This window comes from Erigeron canadensis, chromosome 7, assembly GCF_010389155.1.
Source record: "Erigeron canadensis isolate Cc75 chromosome 7, C_canadensis_v1, whole genome shotgun sequence".
NCBI lineage: Eukaryota > Viridiplantae > Streptophyta > Magnoliopsida > Asterales > Asteraceae > Erigeron > Erigeron canadensis.
Genome location: NC_057767.1, coordinates 25,269,389 through 25,289,648, shown reverse-complemented (window position 1 = coordinate 25,289,648; position 20,260 = coordinate 25,269,389). Strand labels below are relative to the sequence as shown.

The following is a 20,260-nucleotide window of genomic DNA, read 5'->3' as shown; positions in this document are numbered from 1 at the left end:
AAAAAGAAAGAGGATAAAAGAGACGGCTAATGTTTCGAAAGATACTTGTGATGGAAAATAAGAACGACTGTAGTTAAGAACATGACAAATTATTCTTTTAACCTGATTAGTAAAAGATAAGAACAATTAGGCAAACAAATGTAAGATGCAAATTACAAAAGCTACAAAGATTCGTGTAGCAAAAACAAAAGCAGAAAACGAAGTAAAGTATATGAATACGTAATTATAAATTGAAGAGCAAACGTAATGAAATTATGAATCTGTACAATATATTTAATGTGCGTGTTAATTAAATGTAATACACTTGTTTTAAATCGATAAATGACTACGTTTTCTTAAACAAGTGTCATCGGCCCATCCGTACAATCCGCTAATAACAAGTCGAATGATTGATGAGCTTATTTGATAACCCGTTTAATAGATAAAACCGTAAAGTCATGTTTTTGTACGAAAATAACAATACTTAAAAAAAACGACTGTATAATGTTAACATATATACTTTCAAAAATATACACAGATGCATTATCGATTTGGTTCAAGCATATATTATACCCATCAAAAGTTCATAGTTAAATTCATATTTAATATATATATTTTTTTTCGTATATCAATCAACTTTCAAATTTCAGATATTGTTAAGTTATAGTCAATTAGTCATTTCAAATGGTAATTAAGCTTCCATCACAAGAACATTTTCAATGTATTAAGGTATATAGTGTTGTTATTAAAATATTAATTTTGGTATTGTAGTGATTATTGAAGATTATTTAGGATATGTTTGATAAATTTAATTGTGGATGAATTGAAAGATGAATGTTGTAGCTTTTAAATGTATTTAGTCATTTAAGATGGTTAACCCAGCTGATTAAGAGATATTCTCGGTTAGAAATGAAAAGTTTTGTGATTTTTCTTTCATATACTTGTAATTACACATGGTCAATTTCTTATTGTCTAAATGACATGTAAGGTTTCACCATTATACGCGGAAGTTTCCCTAATGTTGTATCCTGACTAAATGTTTGAAAAAAAAATTAATTATAAAAATATGAAAAAATAATATAAATTGGTGGGCTCTTGTTTATGCATCTGATAAAGTCTTTTTTATCAGAGTTATTCCATGTCGTCTCTAATACATTAGTATAATAAATTAATAATAATTAGTCGTTGAGACAAAAATATAGACCGCCTAGTTATTATCAAGCCATTCCCTTATATGTATTCGGCTCTTAATTAAAACATAATTAATTGACTAAGCAATAAGCATGATGTATCAACAATACTATTTCCAAACCACCATCGTCAACATTGCCGTCCTCATCTTAGGTTCATCATACACTTAACAAAATAGATTATTAAAAAAATGAAGATAGAATAATTAAGATAAAGTTTGGAATAAAATGCCAACCATATTTCTTGTACGTACTAGCTAACTTTTTGGGACTACGCATGACAAAATACTTATTTATAACAAGTTACATATCAAACTTTAGAATTTTAAGTAGTGTTAATTATACTACACATAACATTGTTATTTTTTGATTATTAAATTGCAGAGCATATATTAACATAATACCATTGTGATGGTTCAGATTTAGGCGAGACAATTTTTACTATCACAATGTTACAAGATTTACCTTTCGTTGTTATGAGACGAAGAACCGATAACCGGCATCCGGTTATCAATTTTTTATGTTAAAAAAGATGTTGTTATTACACCTATGAGTTATTTTAAAGTTAGCAAGAGGGCAAATAAAAATATCGCATATAGATTAGTCTTAAGTACTACCATGTAGATTCAAACCTAACGTTTGTTATACCTAAACTTTTTTTGTTATCAAAGCCTGTGGTAGTAACAAGAAAACGATACCTTTTGTTGTTGTTCTTCCTCTTCTCCTTTTCTATACATTTTATATAGTATAGCTTTATGATTTTGTATCATTTAAATTCATAGTTCGATGCAAACAAAACTTTAGCCTATATATTATTTGTTCTCCATTTGTTTCTTTTTTCTTTAACGAAAGATATTGTTATAAAATAATTTGGGGTGTTATAATGTTATATCACTTCTCTCGGCTTTTTACAAGTTATAAACCATCTCCCTTTTACTATTTCTAAAGGACCCAAATTGTTTTAGTTATTACATGACCTTTCATTAGTGTTTGGAAGTAGCCCATAACCGGTTGGTATGGAAGACCAAGTTGATTGAAAAAAGCCCATGTAACCCAATCCAATAAAAGAAAAACTTTGCAATTAAACACCCCTTTTCTTAAGCCCATTATCCATATAACACCCCTGTATTTTTTCCTATATCATATAAACCTAATTAGGGTTTTATAGAGTGGCCTCCCCCATCTCTCCTCTGCCCCTTATATACAACAACTCTGTTTCACAGCAAACCAAACCAATAATTTTGCCTTCTTCTTCCTTCTTTTTATTTTATATTGTTTCATTTTATATATATCAGGCAAACAGCACTGATTTTGCTACCCATTTTTGTTCAATTCCTTTTGTTATATATATAATTACAATTTATATAATATAATCTTTTTTGATAAATTGATGCTGTGATTATAAACAATCAAATACATATGTTTCTGAATGTTTTATTGCATGATAGACTCTTTTTACACCCATAGAATATGAGCATCTTCACATCAATAACCATTTATTTATTCCAAAATTTTATTTTTATATTGGTTTTGTAACTTTGTTATGAGGTTTGTTTTTTTATTTAGTAATTTGTTGGTTGCAGTGATTATAAAAAATTCCTCGTACTGAATGCTGTTATTAGCATGACAGACATCTTTACACCCATAGAATATGAGCAACTTTCAAAATTGTTTTTGTGTCTATTTTTTTACTAGGAGTTTGTTACATATTAAACAGGCAGTGTTGTATAGTATTACTGTTTTGATTTGGCACTCCTGAAATTGAGTTAAAATTTGGTGGTGTTTAAAGCCCTTATTTCAATATTAGATATGGGTTACGCACACCTCTATATTTTCAATTTCTTTTAAGACTCTTTTTCTCAATTGGGTTTTGTGTTTCTTTCATCTAATATTCTGTTCAAAACAAAAAAAGTGCGATCGACTATTGGTGTATGGATAGTCATGGCTGTATGTTTAACAAATTTAGGGGTGTCATAGTCCAAGAATTGGAACAAACCATTGGTGTAGAGGACTGGACTGAAATATGCTGGATTCAAAGGTCTGGAACAAGACCAAGACAAATCATTTAAACAATCAAATTCGTTACTTTAATGATTTACTGTCTACATAATGTATGTGGAATGCATGAAAAATAATTTACATTAGTAATAATTTACATTTCAAGATTGATAATGATAATAAGATAATTACTCTTGGTGTTGATAACTATAGAACTTGTATATCGAATTCTGCAGCGAATAAAATTCTTCTAGAATATATTGAACTTAGAAAGAAGGTTGTATATCTTGCTTCTTGTATCAATGGAAATTAAAAAGATAGGGGGCCTAAGAATTTATGGAACGTATATGAATTACTTAATTAAATTTTGCTTCATATACGGGCGGAAAATTTTGACAATTTAATATTTATGATTTAAACTAGAAAATATAATATCTGCTATGAAGTATATGAACAAAAATTTAAACTAAAATATTCATAAGTTATGAAGTTTAAATTATTACGGAGTAATATTTAATACGCGGTAGTTAGTATGTTATGCATTTTATTCTAATAAATGATAACTTTATAAATTTAAGGATCAAACTGAAATTTTTAACATAGAAAAGGGACTAAAGTGGACAAATATTGAAAGTGTGTCATCCTCTTCTTTTTCAATTCTTACTCTGCAACTCGATTGTTCAGCCGCCGTCACCAATTCGTTGAACACACATCTGAAGACGTTTTATCTTTCTTTATTAATTTCATTTCTTCAAACCCACTGGTCTTCCTTTTCTTGTTTCTGTTATTGTTCTCTATATAACTTAGGCTTTAGTATATTAAAAAAAAACAAAAAAAAAAATTACTAACAAAAGTGAGTCGAGGGTGGGGTCATGACCACCCTCATTGTTCTTTGGAACCGCCACTGAATGGAAGTTAGAATCCCACCTTGAATGAAAATTTTATCTTTAAAAGGTGTACTTATTGATTTTGGCACACTTTTTCGTCCATGTGGTTTTCGAATAAGCACTTTTCATCTTCACCGTTAACTTTTGGCTAAAATCATCCATGTGGTTTGCATTTCGTCCTTGGATCCGTTAACCCCTTCACGTAGCCATCGGGGACATCAACATGAAGGTGCAAACCTTGACACTGACTAAATAAAGAACCTCGTAAAAAGGAGGGGCTAAAAAAAAACCTAAAAAGATGGCTAGGTTGACCTTTCTGCAAAACGGAGAACGAGCGAATAAAGGGATACCACACCCAGACCCAAAAACAAGCCTCCATCAACGAGGTAGGTAGCAGAGCCAAGACCGGCAATGCTCCTACAACCCCCATAAGCAGGTTAAGGAAAATTCCGGATCACCGGAAAGCAGCCAATGAAAGCTAACGCAGTGTGGACTTTACTATGTAAAGGGCTTCTGCCTTGTATTTTTTCTAAAATTGCTTTCAAATAAGATCGATCAGAGTACCATGCGCAAAATATACATGTATATGAAAGGCTTTATGAGAAGTTTAGGAGACGCCCGATAACGCTCTTATAAAGCAATTACGTCATAAGACGACTACCATAAAACAGTTAAGTTAAAAGGCGACTGTCATAAGACAATATACAAGCTCCATGTAATTGTAGTAGCTCAGCCCAAATTCATGGACAAAGCCTTCGCGATAAAATGATCAACAAGGCAAGTCCAAATAAGGCCTTAAGAAATAAGTCTTGAAAAGGTAAAAGCCAGTAGATTGCCTGATCAGCGCATCTTAAAAAGGCATATACCAGTAGATAATCCGCAAACATAAGGCTAAAAATCATTAGGGAGGAACAATCTACAAAGGAGAAAAGGAAGGAAAAAGAATCCAATAAAGAAACAAACAAATTTTTGGACATAATGTTCAAACAATTCACACATTAGGAACTTGCATCAACTGAGAGGGGGAAGCGACAGGTTCTGCGGATAGGGCAAACAAGTATTGAGAGTGAATATCCTCAAGATCACTCATAGCTTTGTTAAGAGGACATGTGGTATCCCTTACAAGCTCAGAACCATGGAGAGATATGCGCCCTTCTGCAGCAAGAACACGGATGAATCCTGACTTGGCATCCACCCTATTTGCATTACAAAGGCTCAAAATCTTCGCACCAACTTCGGGCCCATTCAGAAACGCCCTGCAAGCATGCGGAATCACTTCAGTAATAAGCTGCCTATACTTCCTTCTCAGTTCCACAAGGGTAGAGTGATCACTAACAAGCATTGCATCCTTAGCAGACAAGTCCTCCCTCAGCAATACAACTTCCTCCTTCTTCGAACGAACTCCCTCACAAACAGCTTCAAGTTCTGCAATCAACCTACTCAACCTAACCTCCAAATTAGAAACCTTAAACTCCAAAGATAGTTTCTCTGCCTTCAACTTCTCAACCTGTTCAGCTGATGGCCCTGTATCCTCCGACAGCTCACAAAGTCTTGAGTCCAACTCGTTACCAATCACGGCTGATCAGAAAGATGACTGATTATATAACTCGGAAAGTTGTGAAGAATTCAGACTTGCTAGCTTCAAAACCCACTCAGGGGGGTTATAGAGCTAAGGTTGTGGTAGCAAGATAGCCCATCAAGAGCTTGGGTCAGAGGATTAAAACCTACAAACAGAAAAAAGAATTGATAAGGAAGAATTTTAAACATCAAGCGCAAGCAACTTCTATGTAGACGGAAGTTCACCTGTACTCTCCCATTCATCTCTAGACTTCTTCGCCTTCTTCATAGAGGAAGAAACATTGGACCTCCCTGAGGAAGTCTTCTTTCTACTCCTCAGGCGACCGGCAACGGTACCCTGCTCATCCTCGGGTTGATCATCTTACTCCCCACTAGTGGGGCAGTCTGAAACTTCAACAACAGGAGGACCAACCGAGGCAGCCTCATGAGAAATAGCTTCACCCGCTTGACATATGGCCTCAAGACCCTCCCGATCATCAGCCTGCGGATCACTACTGGAGGTCCCTAACCCCGAAACTGGAGCGGAGGGTGCAACCTTCATAACCAACTGAGCAAGAAATGATTGTCTGTTTATCATTTCCTTAAAAGCGATCCTACAAAAAATACAGTATACGGGAATAAACAACCTCCAGGCAGAAGGACAACCCTAATAAGGCCAATCGCAACAAGAAAGAGGGATGGGCAAAAGCAGGCGTTATCTAATTAAGATAATCCCACAACATATTTTGGAGTAAATGGGGACAAATGGAATACTGGCAGAGAAACACAGGATCTATAAATTGAGACACTAACAAAGCATGTGGCACAGCAGATCTATCAAGCTACATATTATCAATTAGGGTTTCAGGAGGACGGAATTAATCCAATTCGCATCACAAAAAGATGAAATCAAGTTAGAAATACGTACCTCGTTTGACAAAACAGTTGTATCGAGAATACAATGGATGAATCGTTGAAGTCACAGCCGCCGGAAGAAAGCATTATACTTCTTATTTCTGTTTGTTATAATATTTATATATGTGAGGAATGAGAGTATTTCAGCAGAAGCCACTACTCAAAATCCCCACAGGCGAATACATACACAATACGTATCTCAGGATTTTTGGCCCAATACGTGCACATTGTTCAAGTAACCTCCGTAAGGGGTGACCTACGGAGCAGATATGTAATTGAGTCTAATGCGACATCCTACAGATAGCATCTCCCATCAGACTCGGGGCTTGATGATATACCCAGATGGAGCCCTAGCTCCTTACCCGAAGCAGAAACTGAATACGAAGCCACCTTCCTACAGGTAATAAGTATATATGCTTGTAACGGAGCTTAACCTCCGATCAATATGATTATCCCGGAGCACCGAAGGTAGCAAGTACCCAGCTTTGAGGAGACATACAAGGAAACAAGATATTCATAAAGGAGGAAGAGATTTACCTTAATTCTCTTACCCTCCTCTCCAAGTCATCCACCCTCTATATAAATAGAGGAAGAGCCATACGACACGATCATACGCATCACACACATAACCCTCATTCATAGTTTATTCGACCTCCGAGTAAACCCTAAACAAACCCTCAAATCCTAAGTCAAACGAATTAACTTAGATCAACAAACAATAGGCGTAAAGCGGTCTTCAACCCTCTGACCGTAAGGGAATCGCCAATAAACACCAACAACCATACTCACGCTTCCGGTTGAGCCATAGTGCGATTATATGATCAAACAACAATGATATCCGAAACCCTAAAGGATGCTAAAAACCTAGCTTTCCTCCTAAGTTACCCTCTCCTATATAAGGAAAGGTAACCCTCATTCAATCAGCATGATTACAAATCAACCGAATACACATACGATCACAGATCGAACCAAAACCCTAATCCAAGCCGGACAAGATTCGACATCTACATTAAACAACCTTAGATTGGCGTAAAGGAGCACCGCTCCTACCTTCGGGGAATCGCCAACAAATCCTCAAACCTCAATCATTCATCCATGAATGAAAACCCTTGCCGGAATCATCATCACTATGCGTTTTGCTGCATAATCAAATATCGCCTCCAAAATCCCAACTTCGTTTGACGGTCTCTTACAACCTCGTCTTCGGACACTTCTATCCAAACTTTTGCTAACGCTTCTTCCTCGTCTTGCTCCCATGTCTTCCTATCCATTTTTTTGAGACGAATCGCCTCGGCCCCTTTTTCGACTTCTCAATCTACTTCCTCTTGCTCCCAATTATTTTGTATATTGGGAACGGCATCAAGTCTCACGTACTCTTCATCATCATCATCATCCTCTGCCACTTGATCGTGTGCCGACCAAAATGGGTCGATATTAGCACTGCCCATATTGTACATGTGTGATCCGATGGTAATACATTTGTAAAGATCGAGGCATCATTTGTGGATAGTAAATGGGTTGGGATTAAGCCATCGTTTGTAATCGGTCAACGGGTTGGTATTGAGGTATCGTTTATGACTTTGTAGTTGTTTTTGAACTCGTGGGCGATATAAATGTCCGCCTCTTTCCGGTGTCGATCTCATTGCTCGTTTATTTTGCCTTAAATCCATTTTGTCAATTTTGAAAGCGTATGTGAAAATGTGTGTCAAAGTGTATGTAAATGTGAAGTGTATGTGTGTGTTTTTGTGTTTATAAGAAAAAGTAAAAAAATAAATAAAAATCAAACTAACCATTGCTCCCAAAAACTAGCCGTTGGCCCGCTGCCTAGCCTTCCTCGCGCCTCAAGAAGTGCGTGGTCACACCATGCAAATCCGTACCACACCGCATAAAAAGGTGTTGTCGGCGTTTTTCCCGTACGGAGTGACACCGCACCCACCACGCGGGCAATGCCAACATCCTTAATGTATTCGTATTGTAATCTCATTAATGCCGACAGTTATGAACATGAAATTTCATTTTATTAAAAAAATATTAATGATGTGAGTTCTCTATAAATAGTTGATGATCTACGGTTGGTGATGATCTAATGAATATATAAGATCATTCCTATATAAGATCATTCCAAGTCGTCCTTTATATCAAATAATTTTCAACATATTAACACCTTGAGGAAGACAATGGTACAAGTACAACTATACAAGTGCCACCAGCCCACCAAAGGCCATTTCAAAGAATCAACCCAACTACCACATGACTCTACGGAATCAAGAAATGAACTACAGGCCTACAGCCACCACCAAACTTCTTATGCAATTAAATGAATCTCTCAAAAAAAAAAAAATTAGTATACTGAGGAAACTATCTATACTTCTGTATTATACGATAAAGAAAATAACCTCCATATTAAAAGTTACATCTAGGAAAATGACTAAAATACCCTTAATGAGTATATAACACTATTAGTCATTTTTCTTTTAAAATATCTACATTAACTATTTACATCAATTACTTTTACATCAGTTATCTAACATCATTCGACGCCGCCATTACCACCAACAATCGTCCCCTACTACCACACCGTCGCCGCCACGAAAACCGCTGCATTGCGCGGGTAACGTGCTAGTATATATATATATATATATATCATGTTGAAAAGTTTTTAAAAAAAAGTTTGAAAATGATTAAGTTTCCTTAATTAGTTATAAAAAATTATCTAATTGTCCTTAATGAACAAATTTTACACCCTAAACTTTCATCATCTAAAATTTGTCCACTACCACCTTTACATTAATTACATCTAGATCAATCTATATCATTTGACACCGCCACCATCAGAATGTCGTCGTTGTCACCATCGCCGCATTGTATGGGTATCGTGCTAAAGCTTTTCTTTCTATACATTTTCCTAAATTAATTATTGCTTACAACACTTTAACATCAAAATAATTATTCGGCTTACACCTTTTAGTATTTTTATTTTTTAATTTTCAAAACAACAAACTACACTAATACTTCAAGTCAAAATAAAAACCAACTTCTGCCAGATATCCCTTCTTGGAGAGTATCCTAAGACTTCCCATAAAACATCCTAGCCTTATCCCATTTTAACGTGCCTTAATAGTTGTTTACACTTTTACCCCTTTAAGATATTCTATCACTTTGAGGATAATTACCATTTAACTATTCATAATCCTCTAATCATTATCAAGAACAAAGAACAATAACAAACTAGTTGTCATGTTTAATTCTTTTCTGTTGCCATTTCAGTTGGGTGAAGGTTTGAAAAAGATTTTTTTTTTTTTTTCATAAGAAAGTAAGTGGTCTCACAAATCAGAGTCAGATAGCCCCCACAGATTTATAACCACCCAACAACAAACATGCTTCCCACCAACCAAATATTGCATTCATAATTCATACTCTTCATTTTTGGTACCCACAACATTTTTGTTTTTCTGGCAAAAGTTTTGCACCACATACTTAACATAATTAAATTAACATAAACATAGGTATTTTTTTGATTTAGGATTTGTTTACAACAAAGGTAACGAGGAAGTGATGAGCGTCGACCCAAGAAGACTGTTATCCGTTCTTGGGCTGCTTCCTGCACTGCTATTTGAAAAACAACCGAAAGCAGTCTTTTGCAAGACCCCAGTTGGAGATAATGTCATCTGTTGGCTATTTTCATAACCATCTGTCATTAGATTTAGCGCCGATGGGCTGCTGGCTGAACTGTGGTTCAAGACTTCACCTAACGGCCCGCCCATTGAGGTTTCCCAAGAAACTGGGATCCAATTCCCTTGTTGTGACCTCTCATCGAATACATTTGAGTTGGTTGCATTACCCACTCCCAGTCCCATTTTTAGAGGTGAAAAGTTGAGTCTTTCACTGACTTGGGGTGAGTTTGATGACATGAAATCAGAAGAAGCTATTGGGATTGCTATCGAGAGCTGTGTTTTGTCAGAATGTGGCCAATCGTCCATGAATTGATGAAGAGAGTTTTGGGATTTTTGAACTCCATTTTCGGTTTTGATTAACGGGTTGAGCAAGGAATCTGAGCAAACTAGCCCGAATTCTGAAAGTGGGTTCTGTTTAAGGTTAACTGTTGAAGGCGGTAACATGGAATTGCTTGTTACATCTTTAAGTTTTTCGGGCATCATATTTCCCTTGTTTAAGAAACTTCTGCATCACAAACACAGATTTCATTAGAAAGTCTCAAAGTACAAACAATGTAAATATCGGAAAGGATCTTCAAGGAAACACCGAAACTGGATTTGGCATAGATTGAATCTTATGTATTTTACAGGTAAAATAAGAAAATCTACACCTAAAAATCTGTTTTTGATGTATAAAGATGCAAATGAACATATAAGCCGTTTTTCAACTGATTATCTTGTTTCGAAATTCAAATAAACACATAACGAGTTATACAAACAATCCTAGAAACTCTCAAACTGCTTTTCTGTATAATCACAACGCAATAAGCATACAAATTTGTGTTACCATACACCACCAAACATGCTTCACATTATTGTAACCCATGCAAGACCTTAAAACATGTTTGGTGGTGTACGGCTAAATTTGGTGGTGTACGGATCATCACCCTATCCCATAACCCCCAAAACAGCTTTTCCAGTTGGATGAAAATGCAATAAACAAATAATTAGTTTTAAAAGCAATACCAAAACTTTCAATGCTGGTTTTCTTTCGTATCAAAACGCAAAAAACAGATCCGCAGTTTTATAAGCAATACCAGAAAAGTCCGTTGTATCTAATTACAATTAACAAACCAAAAGGTTTTAATAGAAATCTCAAACATCCATTTTAACATAGTTGCAAATGTTACCTGCTATCTTGGGAATATGCTGCAAGATTAGGTGTAGCACCAGGCTGCATTTTGTTGGCAAGTTGGTGGTGCGTTTGCTGAAGCAAGTGGCTGATACCGGTGGAGTTGTTAGAAATCACCGAGGCCGAGGCAGACACTTTGGCAGCAGCAGTAGTAGTAGTTGGCCCGTTAACGGATTCCACAGGCTTTCTTGAACGATGGCGGCCTCTGTTCATATGCCGCTCACAGTACTTCTGATCCGCAACAGCGTCTCTAGAACACCTCCATTTCTTCCCATCTGTTCTCCTACATCTCCCGGGCTCCGGATCAGAGTTATTTGAGAACCCAAAATGAAATCCACCCCATCCATCTGTTGAAAACATGTACCAACCAAAATATTAGTACTTTTTATAAGTTTTGTTTAATTATTTGGAGTTGGAAAAACTTTAAAACAACTTAGGACTTACAAGTAGAATGTCTAGGATATGAAGAAAATGTGGCAGATTCAAGGGCTTTTCTGATGGGAATAAGGAGATTAGAAGGAATGGGTGCATTAACAGTTATATATTTGTAGATCAATGCTTGATGTTCTAACTCCATCCATTGTGATGGTGTGAATGGGCCTCTCACCCCTGTTATTACCCCTCTTATTCCATTACCTGAAATTATTTAACAAAAATGTCACATTTTTAACATTTAGTATTACCAAAATTTGTTCAAAAATGCAAACCCACATCAAATTCACAAAACCCGTATCAAAAAAGCTAAGAAAACAGATATTTTCACACAATAAAAAACAGAGCAAACAATAAAATAGGGATATTTTTCAACTAAAAATGTTTGTTACATGTATGTAAAATGCTAAATAGTTCTAGTATACATCAAGATATGGTCCAAAATGAAACCCCTCATTTACAAAGCCCATAGAGTACAATATATCAACTTATCAAGAATACATATATCTTTCAGCACAATGAAAAACAGAGCAAAGAGGAAAAAGCAGTGATTTTTATTTCCTTCACAAATGTTTGGTAAATGTAATAAAAAATGCTAAATACCTCTATCATTTACCAAGATATTATTTAAATTTGAAACCCCACATGACCATTCCAAAAACTCATCTCAAACTGTTAATTTAATGCAAAAATAAAGCTAATAATTGAAATGGGGATTTTATCTCTTTACAAAATATGATTCTTTTATACATGTCAAATTAAAGGAAGCATATAGTACTAGAGTGTTTCCAAAGATTTGGTTAAAAATGCAACCCCACATGAGCACAAAACCCAGCTCAAAAGTTATTAAAGAAAAAAAGGATTATACTACAAACAATGAAAAACAGAGCAAAAAATAATGGTTTTTTTTTCTTGAAAAAGAAATGTTGTTCATGCTTTCAAAATTTTGGTTAAAAATAAAAGCCCATATAAGCATTCAGAAAACCCATCTCCAAAATTTTCAATATTTTAACACATTCAATGTGGAAAAAGTTTACAAATGAGTTTTTTTAGCTTAAATGTAAAATGTATGTAAAAGTATAAATAAGAATACAATACCAGTATTGTTGTTTCTAGCATAGTAAGGGAATGTGGAAGACTGTTGTTGTTGTTGTTGAGTATTGTTTGGTGAAGAAAAGCTAAGCATGTTCTGTGAATCAGAAAAAACAGCTGCTGAACCACTGTTAGATCTCTGTGTTTGTTGTTGTTGTTGTAGCATTGTCTTTGAGAAACAATCTTGAGTGGTTTTAGCAACTTTTAAATCTTGAGTATTGTGACTAGAAAGAGACCTTTCATGTTTAAAACCAACATATGATTTTGGATCCAAATCATAATAACCAGAAATCAGAGTGTTACTATTAGTATTATTGTTATTCTTATTGTTGTTGTTTGAACAGAGGAGTAGTCCATCTAAACAACCAAAATCCATTAGATATATAGAATAGAGATAGACCCACCAAGAAAGTGTTAATTTGAGGTCTTTCTTTAACAAGTTTTTTTCAGAAAAAGATGGAGGAACATTGGAGTTATTTGAGCATTATATTCAAAAGAAGAGTGAGTGAGTGTGTGTGTATGTGTGTTTGATAGAGAAAAGAGAGAGAAGTTTTTAAAGAAAATAAAATTTAATGTTTATAGTCTAGGTGTATAGTGTTGTATGTAATGTAGGTGGTGTTGTATGTGTCTTGATAAAAAGATCTTTATGGTTCTTCATCAAGGATAAACATTTATGGAATGAAGAGAGAAACATGTGGTCACAAAATATAATTGTGAGTATATTTTGTATAAGATTTTAGGCACTATGGTTTAATGCAATATTTGGATCTATAATCTCATATTCTCATTTATGAAAGAAAGCTTTTGAAAACAAGTTGAATTCCTATAGAAATTGTTATGATGATTATAAGAAGTATTCATTTTGGTTCATATTGATTCACTAGCCTAGCCATTTTGATGACCACAAACAATAATTCTTTAAATATTCGATACTGTTTATTTACTGATTTAAATATATACAGTCTAATTGATGTATCACTATTATTGTTTTCGAATTTTTTTGGTTATAGTTATTAAAAAGTATCTACCTTAAAAGGGAAGTGATAAATATGTATACGATAGTTATTAGTCATTTATAACAAATATACATCTGTATAAAACATATATGTTGTGGATGGTTAATAATTGTTGTAGATATCTATATAAATATTAAAACAATAGGAATCATAACTTTTTAAAACCCTCTTTAATTTAAAACTATTTTTAAAATTTGTCACATAGGATTTTATCCTATGTGTCATCTCTATAATTTTCCACAATATTTATTTATTTATGCAATAAAAAATATTAAATATATATTGCTATGTAAAAAATAAAATTATGAAATTAATAAAATTGATTTTGTTTCCTAAAAACCAACATTAGTTTCATATATAGATTACATAATTGTGTCGACACATCACATCATTGTCATATTTTTTTTTAAAGTTGGTTTTTGATTTCATCTTCAAATTCTTTTCGACTTTTAATATGAAAAGTAATTGGGTTGTTAATTTTTATGTGCTTTATACATCATCATATTTTTCAAAAAATTTATATGCTTTAATGTATTATTATATATTAGTTCATGTTCATTTTTATTCTTTTTACGTAGGTTATTTTAAATAGCCACACATCGTGCGGGTAAAAGACATCATATTCATATGTATCATTCCTCATGTTAAAAGGTCTACCATTATTAAACATGGTAAGATAAAACCCAAAATAGACGTAAATGTTTAAGTAAAACACAAGTATGAGTTTTTGAATTAAATATTGAAAATTTATTGCAGTAACATGAAAGATAAAATTGTATTAGAAGTAAAAAAGATCAAAAAATGGGTAGCGAGAAAATAAAAATTATTTATACTCTTACTAATCAAGATGTTATACTTAAAACGTTTTAGCTTATTTATCTTATTTTTAAAGAAAGATAATAATGTTAAGATATCTTTATAATAGTCATCTTAAAATTACAACTTCATGTCATGTATAATTTAGTTTACTTTTTTATTTTGTCATTTTATAACTTGATTTTGTCATATATATTCATTTTCTAATTAGAAAACATTAAAAACAAACTATTTTGAAAAAAAAATATATCAATAACTCTACATCTGATTTACTATGTACTATACAGAAGAATCTATTTATGTGATATGTGATATAAACATCAATTTCATTTCAAAATAGGAGGATGGAGTAAATCTTGTTTTTTAACAGAAAATAAAAGCTACTATAACAAACAATATGGTCATTATTTACCTCATCATTTAAAACGCATGCATGTTAGTTAATGGAGATGTGACACAACAGGACGAACCACTTTTGGTAGGGAAACCAAACATTATTGCCCTATTAAAATTTTCACTTTCATGCCCTTCACTTTCATCCTACCAATCATAATTAATCCCTTATCCTATCAATCTTCACCATACAACCCTTTTTATGTATATAGTGCACAGTTCTTTTATTACTGGATATCCACTGTAAATATGCTATAACAGGAAATATGTCGTATTCATGGTCTCTTTGAACTGTTGAGGCTTGAAAGTGTTATAAAATTATTTTGGTCAAATAATGATAGCAACTCTTCATCTATAATATGTGCATTTTAAACAACCAATTGCAAAATGTCAAAAGGGTTTCAAAAAAATTTACAATATGTCATACCACTTATGTCAAAAGTTAAATCTTGCTAAAAGATGCATTATTTAATGCTTTGGGATGGTTAAGCTTCAAGGCTTGTACTGTACAACTTCTACATGCTTGTCCAGTTCTCTCCATCAGCATACATGTACCGATTTAAGATGTTAAATGCCACATTTTTTTTTTTTTTTTTTTTGAACGGCATGTCAATGCCACATGCCACACTATGCCAATTTGTCTTTAGGAAGTGGTGTCTTGGCATGCCGATTCTCGATGCCACAAGTCTATAGTATATATCTACTCTCATTGTCAATGAAGGTTAAATTTGTATGTTATATTTTTTAAGTTGTTTGGATGAAATTAGAAAAAAGTAACGTAAGACCATAGCTATTAGTTTGGATGAAATGCTCCAGGCAGCAACAAGATAATTTTAAGAGCAAATAAGAAATCATGGCAAACGGCTTAATTAGTTGAACATATTCTAATGTTTTTCAAGCGTCTTATTACCTTAAACAGACAATCAACTACTTTATTTGAAAATAACTTCATAATATCCATTATCACAGTCGGCTCTAAAATTAAGGAGACTTAAACAAATCCCTTTAGGAATTAGGACCCTAAATAGTCAAGACCTCTAATTTCGTTGTTATTATGTTGAAAATATTACGGAGCTCTTTTTCGTTTTACAACTAGCTATGAATCAAAATGACCAACACTTAAAACTACGACAACGAAAAAATAACAGCTCCTTTCTGTGAACATGAAAGACTATTATGTTCATTAGAAAAACTTATCTTTAAAATTTTATTATAAAATTATCACTTTCCAAAAATCTAGAAGAAAACTTTATAAGTATTTAAAGCATGTTTACACCTACAAAAGATAGATAAACTTTTTATAACTCATTTGTTTACAAGCCTTTTAATTTCTTAAAGAGAGTTCTCGCTAAAAATTTTAAAGAAAGGCCTCCAAACTAATCTCGCTTAAAACCACCAAAATGGTTAAGCCTACTCTATCCATTGTATATATAATGGATTTCATTTGATAAACATAGACTAGAAGAACTGTTTTTATTTTAAAAACAAATAGTACATAACAATTGTCAATCATATTGTGCTTGTGTTGATACTTGATAGGTTGCGGTTTAATGAGAGGCAATGTTTATATGCTTTAGACTAACCCAACTTTCTCCGTATTTAATAACCATGCTTAAAAGTTGAACCTCGAACTTAACATTTTTTCTCTTCTTTATCTGTTTATATATAAAGCTCTATCTCTACAAGCTCTCACAATGTGTCGCATAGGATAAAATTTCATGTGTAGGTGTGAATCATTTAGTAAACGATTAAACACATAACAATGTAAACTTAAATCATGAACTCAAAGTAAATTTTTTAATAATTATTTATTAATGAATAATAAAAGAATTACAACGACTAATGCGGAATAAAAAAGATTGAAAGAAAAACTCTAATCCTTAATCACTCGTCACTTATTACAGATTATGTTTGATAGATACATATTTTATCAAACACAAAGAACTGTTGATGGACAGAGTTTTTAAGATAATAATATTTGAAAAACACAAAGTTACAGATATATATTTCTGAATGTTAATTGGACGAACACCTTCCTACAATGAGATGCTTTCCTTTTATGGACAAAGATTCATTTAGGGATTGATGTATGTCACTTGTTCTAATTTGACAAGTGCATGTCCTGCCACTTTGGACTCATCCCTTTATGTTCTTTTTGTCTTATCTTTCAGACAAGACATCTTTGTTTTTATTCACCAGCACTTCCTGATGGATCAGCAGGTCTTTTAGAAGAATATTGCAACTCCTAATTCTTTTAAGACTACAGATTTCTTGTCATTGGTAGCTATCTATAAAAACTGTTGATAACTCTTTCCATGCATTTTATAGTGATCATTTAGACTTAAAGATTTATTCAGAAATCTTTAAAGTCTCTTTTGTTAGCTTCTGCCTTCGACTTTAGCTAACTGTAAACTTGATACTTGGTAATGACCAATTTCTGTTGATAAAATGCACTTAAAACAAATGTTTTAGCTAATTAAATCATAAGTCCATTTTTGGAACTAACACTATGTGTCATTTCCATAAATTTTTTCATTTAAAATATGCTACATTCTTTTTCTGCTACAATATCAAATAAATTATGAGAAAATGATCCGTACTACAGACTTTACCTAAGCTTAAGTACTGTTACTTTAAAAAAAGTTACAAATTATACCTTAGAATTTGATAAACATACATAGCACCCCCTGAATTTTACATAACCTTCCCTGAATTTTAGATAATCCCCCTGCTTTACCTAAGATAGGTACTGCATGCTTTACTTAACATTTCCCTTTAAATTATATACTGCTATATTAAGAAACTAGATTATTGTCTCGCGTAATAAGCGGGTAAATATATTTTTATACTTATATATATCTAAAATACTATTTTCTTAATTAACAGTTAACAAATTAAAATATTCAATTTCACTTTATTAACATTTGTTTTTTTTTACCTTGATAATTTCACAACACTTGTTGTGTTGCTCATTAAGTCTTACTGATTAAATAAATTTTTCAATGCTAAAAGTTATTATTTATCCATGTCATCACAAATATCTCGTTGTCATTCAGATTTTCATGTCATATCATAAAAAATATCAATCATGACACATTCTTTAGATGGTGCCAAGACATACAACCTTCTAAACCGAGTTGCGAGCTTACCATCATCAAGCCAATGATTATTCCAAAATCTTGTCTTATTTTCACTCTCCCAACTATTCTTTAATAATATCTTAAGGAGGCTAGCAATTGAGTGTGCCTCAAAAAATGAGGAACATATATTTGCCTATATATTATTACCATTTGTTTTACACAGGAACACAGACTCAGAACCACGAATCACATTGATGATTTTAAACCTAATGTAATTCAGATTTTGAACCACATGTCATATTCATTTGTACATATCAATTGCCTTCTAGTAGATCCATTACATTTCATTTTCCGAGTTCGACCCCCCCTTCTCCTCCCTTACCCCTTCAACAAAAAAAATGAAGTTGTGATCTTTATTAATCGATCGAAATAGAGAAAATTAATATATCCTAAATACTTTGAATTCCGGAGTTTAAATCCATCATAAACAACACATTAGTATTGAGATTATATTTTATTCTACAATAACTTTACAAAATTTATGAAATATAACCATGGATGGAGTCCCCACTTCAATTTAGTGAATCTTGTCTTATTTTCACTCACAACTGTTATTTAATAACATCTTAAGGGGGCTAGCAATTGAGTGTGCCTCAGAGAATGAGGTTCCATATATTATTACTATTTGTTTTACACGAGAACACAAACTCAGAACCATGAATCACATCGATGATTTTAAACCTAACATAATTCAGATTTTGAACCACATGTCATATCCATTTGTACAATATCAATGCTAAATTAAGAGTATCCATACCACGAAAACCTAAACCACCTACTTTTTTACTTGACAATTGCCTTTTAGTAGATCCATTACATTTCATTTTCCGAGTTCGACCCCCCCTCCTCCTCCCTTACCCCTTTCACCAAAAAAAATGAAGTTGTGATCTTTATCATTCGAAATAGAGGAAAAATAATATATCCTAAATACTTTGAATTACCAAGTTAGAATCTATCATAGACAATGCATTAGTATTGAGTTTAGATTTTATTCTGTAATAACTTTGCAAAATTTATGAAATATAACCATGGATGGAGTCCCCACTCTAATTTGGTGAATATTGTCTTATTTTCACTCCCAACTGTTCTTTAACAACATCTTAAGGGGGGGCTAGCAATCGAGTATGTCTCCGAGAATGAGGAACATATATCTGCCTACATATTATTACTATTTGTTTTACACGAGAACGCAAACTCAGAACCATGAATCACATTGATGATTTTAAACCTAACATAATTCAGATTTTGAACCACATGTCATATCCATTTGTACATATTAATGCTAAATTAAGAGTATCTAAACCACCAAAACCTAAACCACCCACTTTTTTACCTGACAATCGCCTTCCAATAGATCTATTACATTTCATTTTCCGAGTTCGACCCCCCCCCCCTCCTCCCTTACCCCTTCTACAAAAAAAAAATTGAAGTTGTGATATTTATCAATCGAAATAGAGAAAAATAATATATCCTAAATACTTTGAATTGCCGAGTTAGAATTCATCATAAACAACGCATTAGTATTGAGTTTAGATTTTATTATATAATAACTTTGCAAAATTTATGAAGTATAACCATGGATGGAGTCCCCACTCCAATTTTGGTACAATGTAAACTTTTTAAGGGTATTTTTGTAATTTGTTCCTACAAAGTATTAATAAATAAAGAATACATACAATCATTGACTTTGTTGTCATAGGCCTCTTATTTGAAAGTACATCACTTGGTTGGAAACATTATTTTTGAGATAATCCCCTCTATTGTTAGAGTAAAAATTTTAAGTTGTTTCTATTTTTAATAGAATAGAAAGAAAAAAAGGGTTGGAAAAGGGTTTTTTTTTGTTTGGATAAATGTACACTACATTGATAATACAATTGTATGTAAAAACGTTATATTTTTTTCAAATTCTTTTATAATAGTAATCACAATAGTCATGCATATTTAGAATTTCGATAATTTATTTTATGTTGTTTAATAGAGCGCAACTTTTCCGTCACCAA

The 20,260-nt window shown here is 32.9% G+C and overlaps 1 protein-coding gene and 2 non-coding genes across 3 annotated transcripts; 2 read left to right on the top strand and 1 right to left on the bottom strand.

Moving 5' to 3' along the window:
• Window positions 1-2,555: 2,555 nt before the first annotated feature.
• Window positions 2,556-2,649, top strand: LOC122609603. The gene has a single exon (XR_006325353.1). It is a non-coding gene; the product is annotated as a small nucleolar RNA snoR8a (small nucleolar RNA).
• Window positions 2,650-2,742: 93 nt separating this feature from the next.
• Window positions 2,743-2,830, top strand: LOC122609602. Its single transcript, XR_006325352.1, has one exon. It is a non-coding gene; the product is annotated as a small nucleolar RNA snoR8a (small nucleolar RNA).
• A 7,074-nt stretch (window positions 2,831-9,904) lies between these two features.
• LOC122607949 (growth-regulating factor 6-like) lies at window positions 9,905-13,286 on the bottom strand. The gene is made up of 4 exons (XM_043781033.1): window positions 12,902-13,286; window positions 11,816-12,007; window positions 11,370-11,718; window positions 9,905-10,705 (listed from the first exon to the last, which is right to left on the bottom strand). Exons 1-4 carry the CDS (start codon window positions 13,269-13,271, stop codon window positions 10,057-10,059), a joined length of 1,560 nt encoding a protein of 519 aa, XP_043636968.1. The 5' UTR covers window positions 13,272-13,286; the 3' UTR covers window positions 9,905-10,056.
• Between the last annotated feature and the right edge of the window lie 6,974 nt (window positions 13,287-20,260).

Coding starts and splice junctions, on each gene's coding strand:
- LOC122607949 (XM_043781033.1), bottom strand. CDS start 13,271: ATGGATTTTGGTTGTTTAGATGGACTACTCCTCTGTTCAAACAACAAC. Junction 11,719..11,815: donor ATATCCTAGACATTCTACTT/GTAAGTCCTAAG, acceptor TGTTTTCAACAG/ATGGATGGGGTGGATTTCAT. Junction 10,706..11,369: donor GCATATTCCCAAGATAGCAG/GTAACATTTGCA, acceptor TTTGTGATGCAG/AAGTTTCTTAAACAAGGGAA.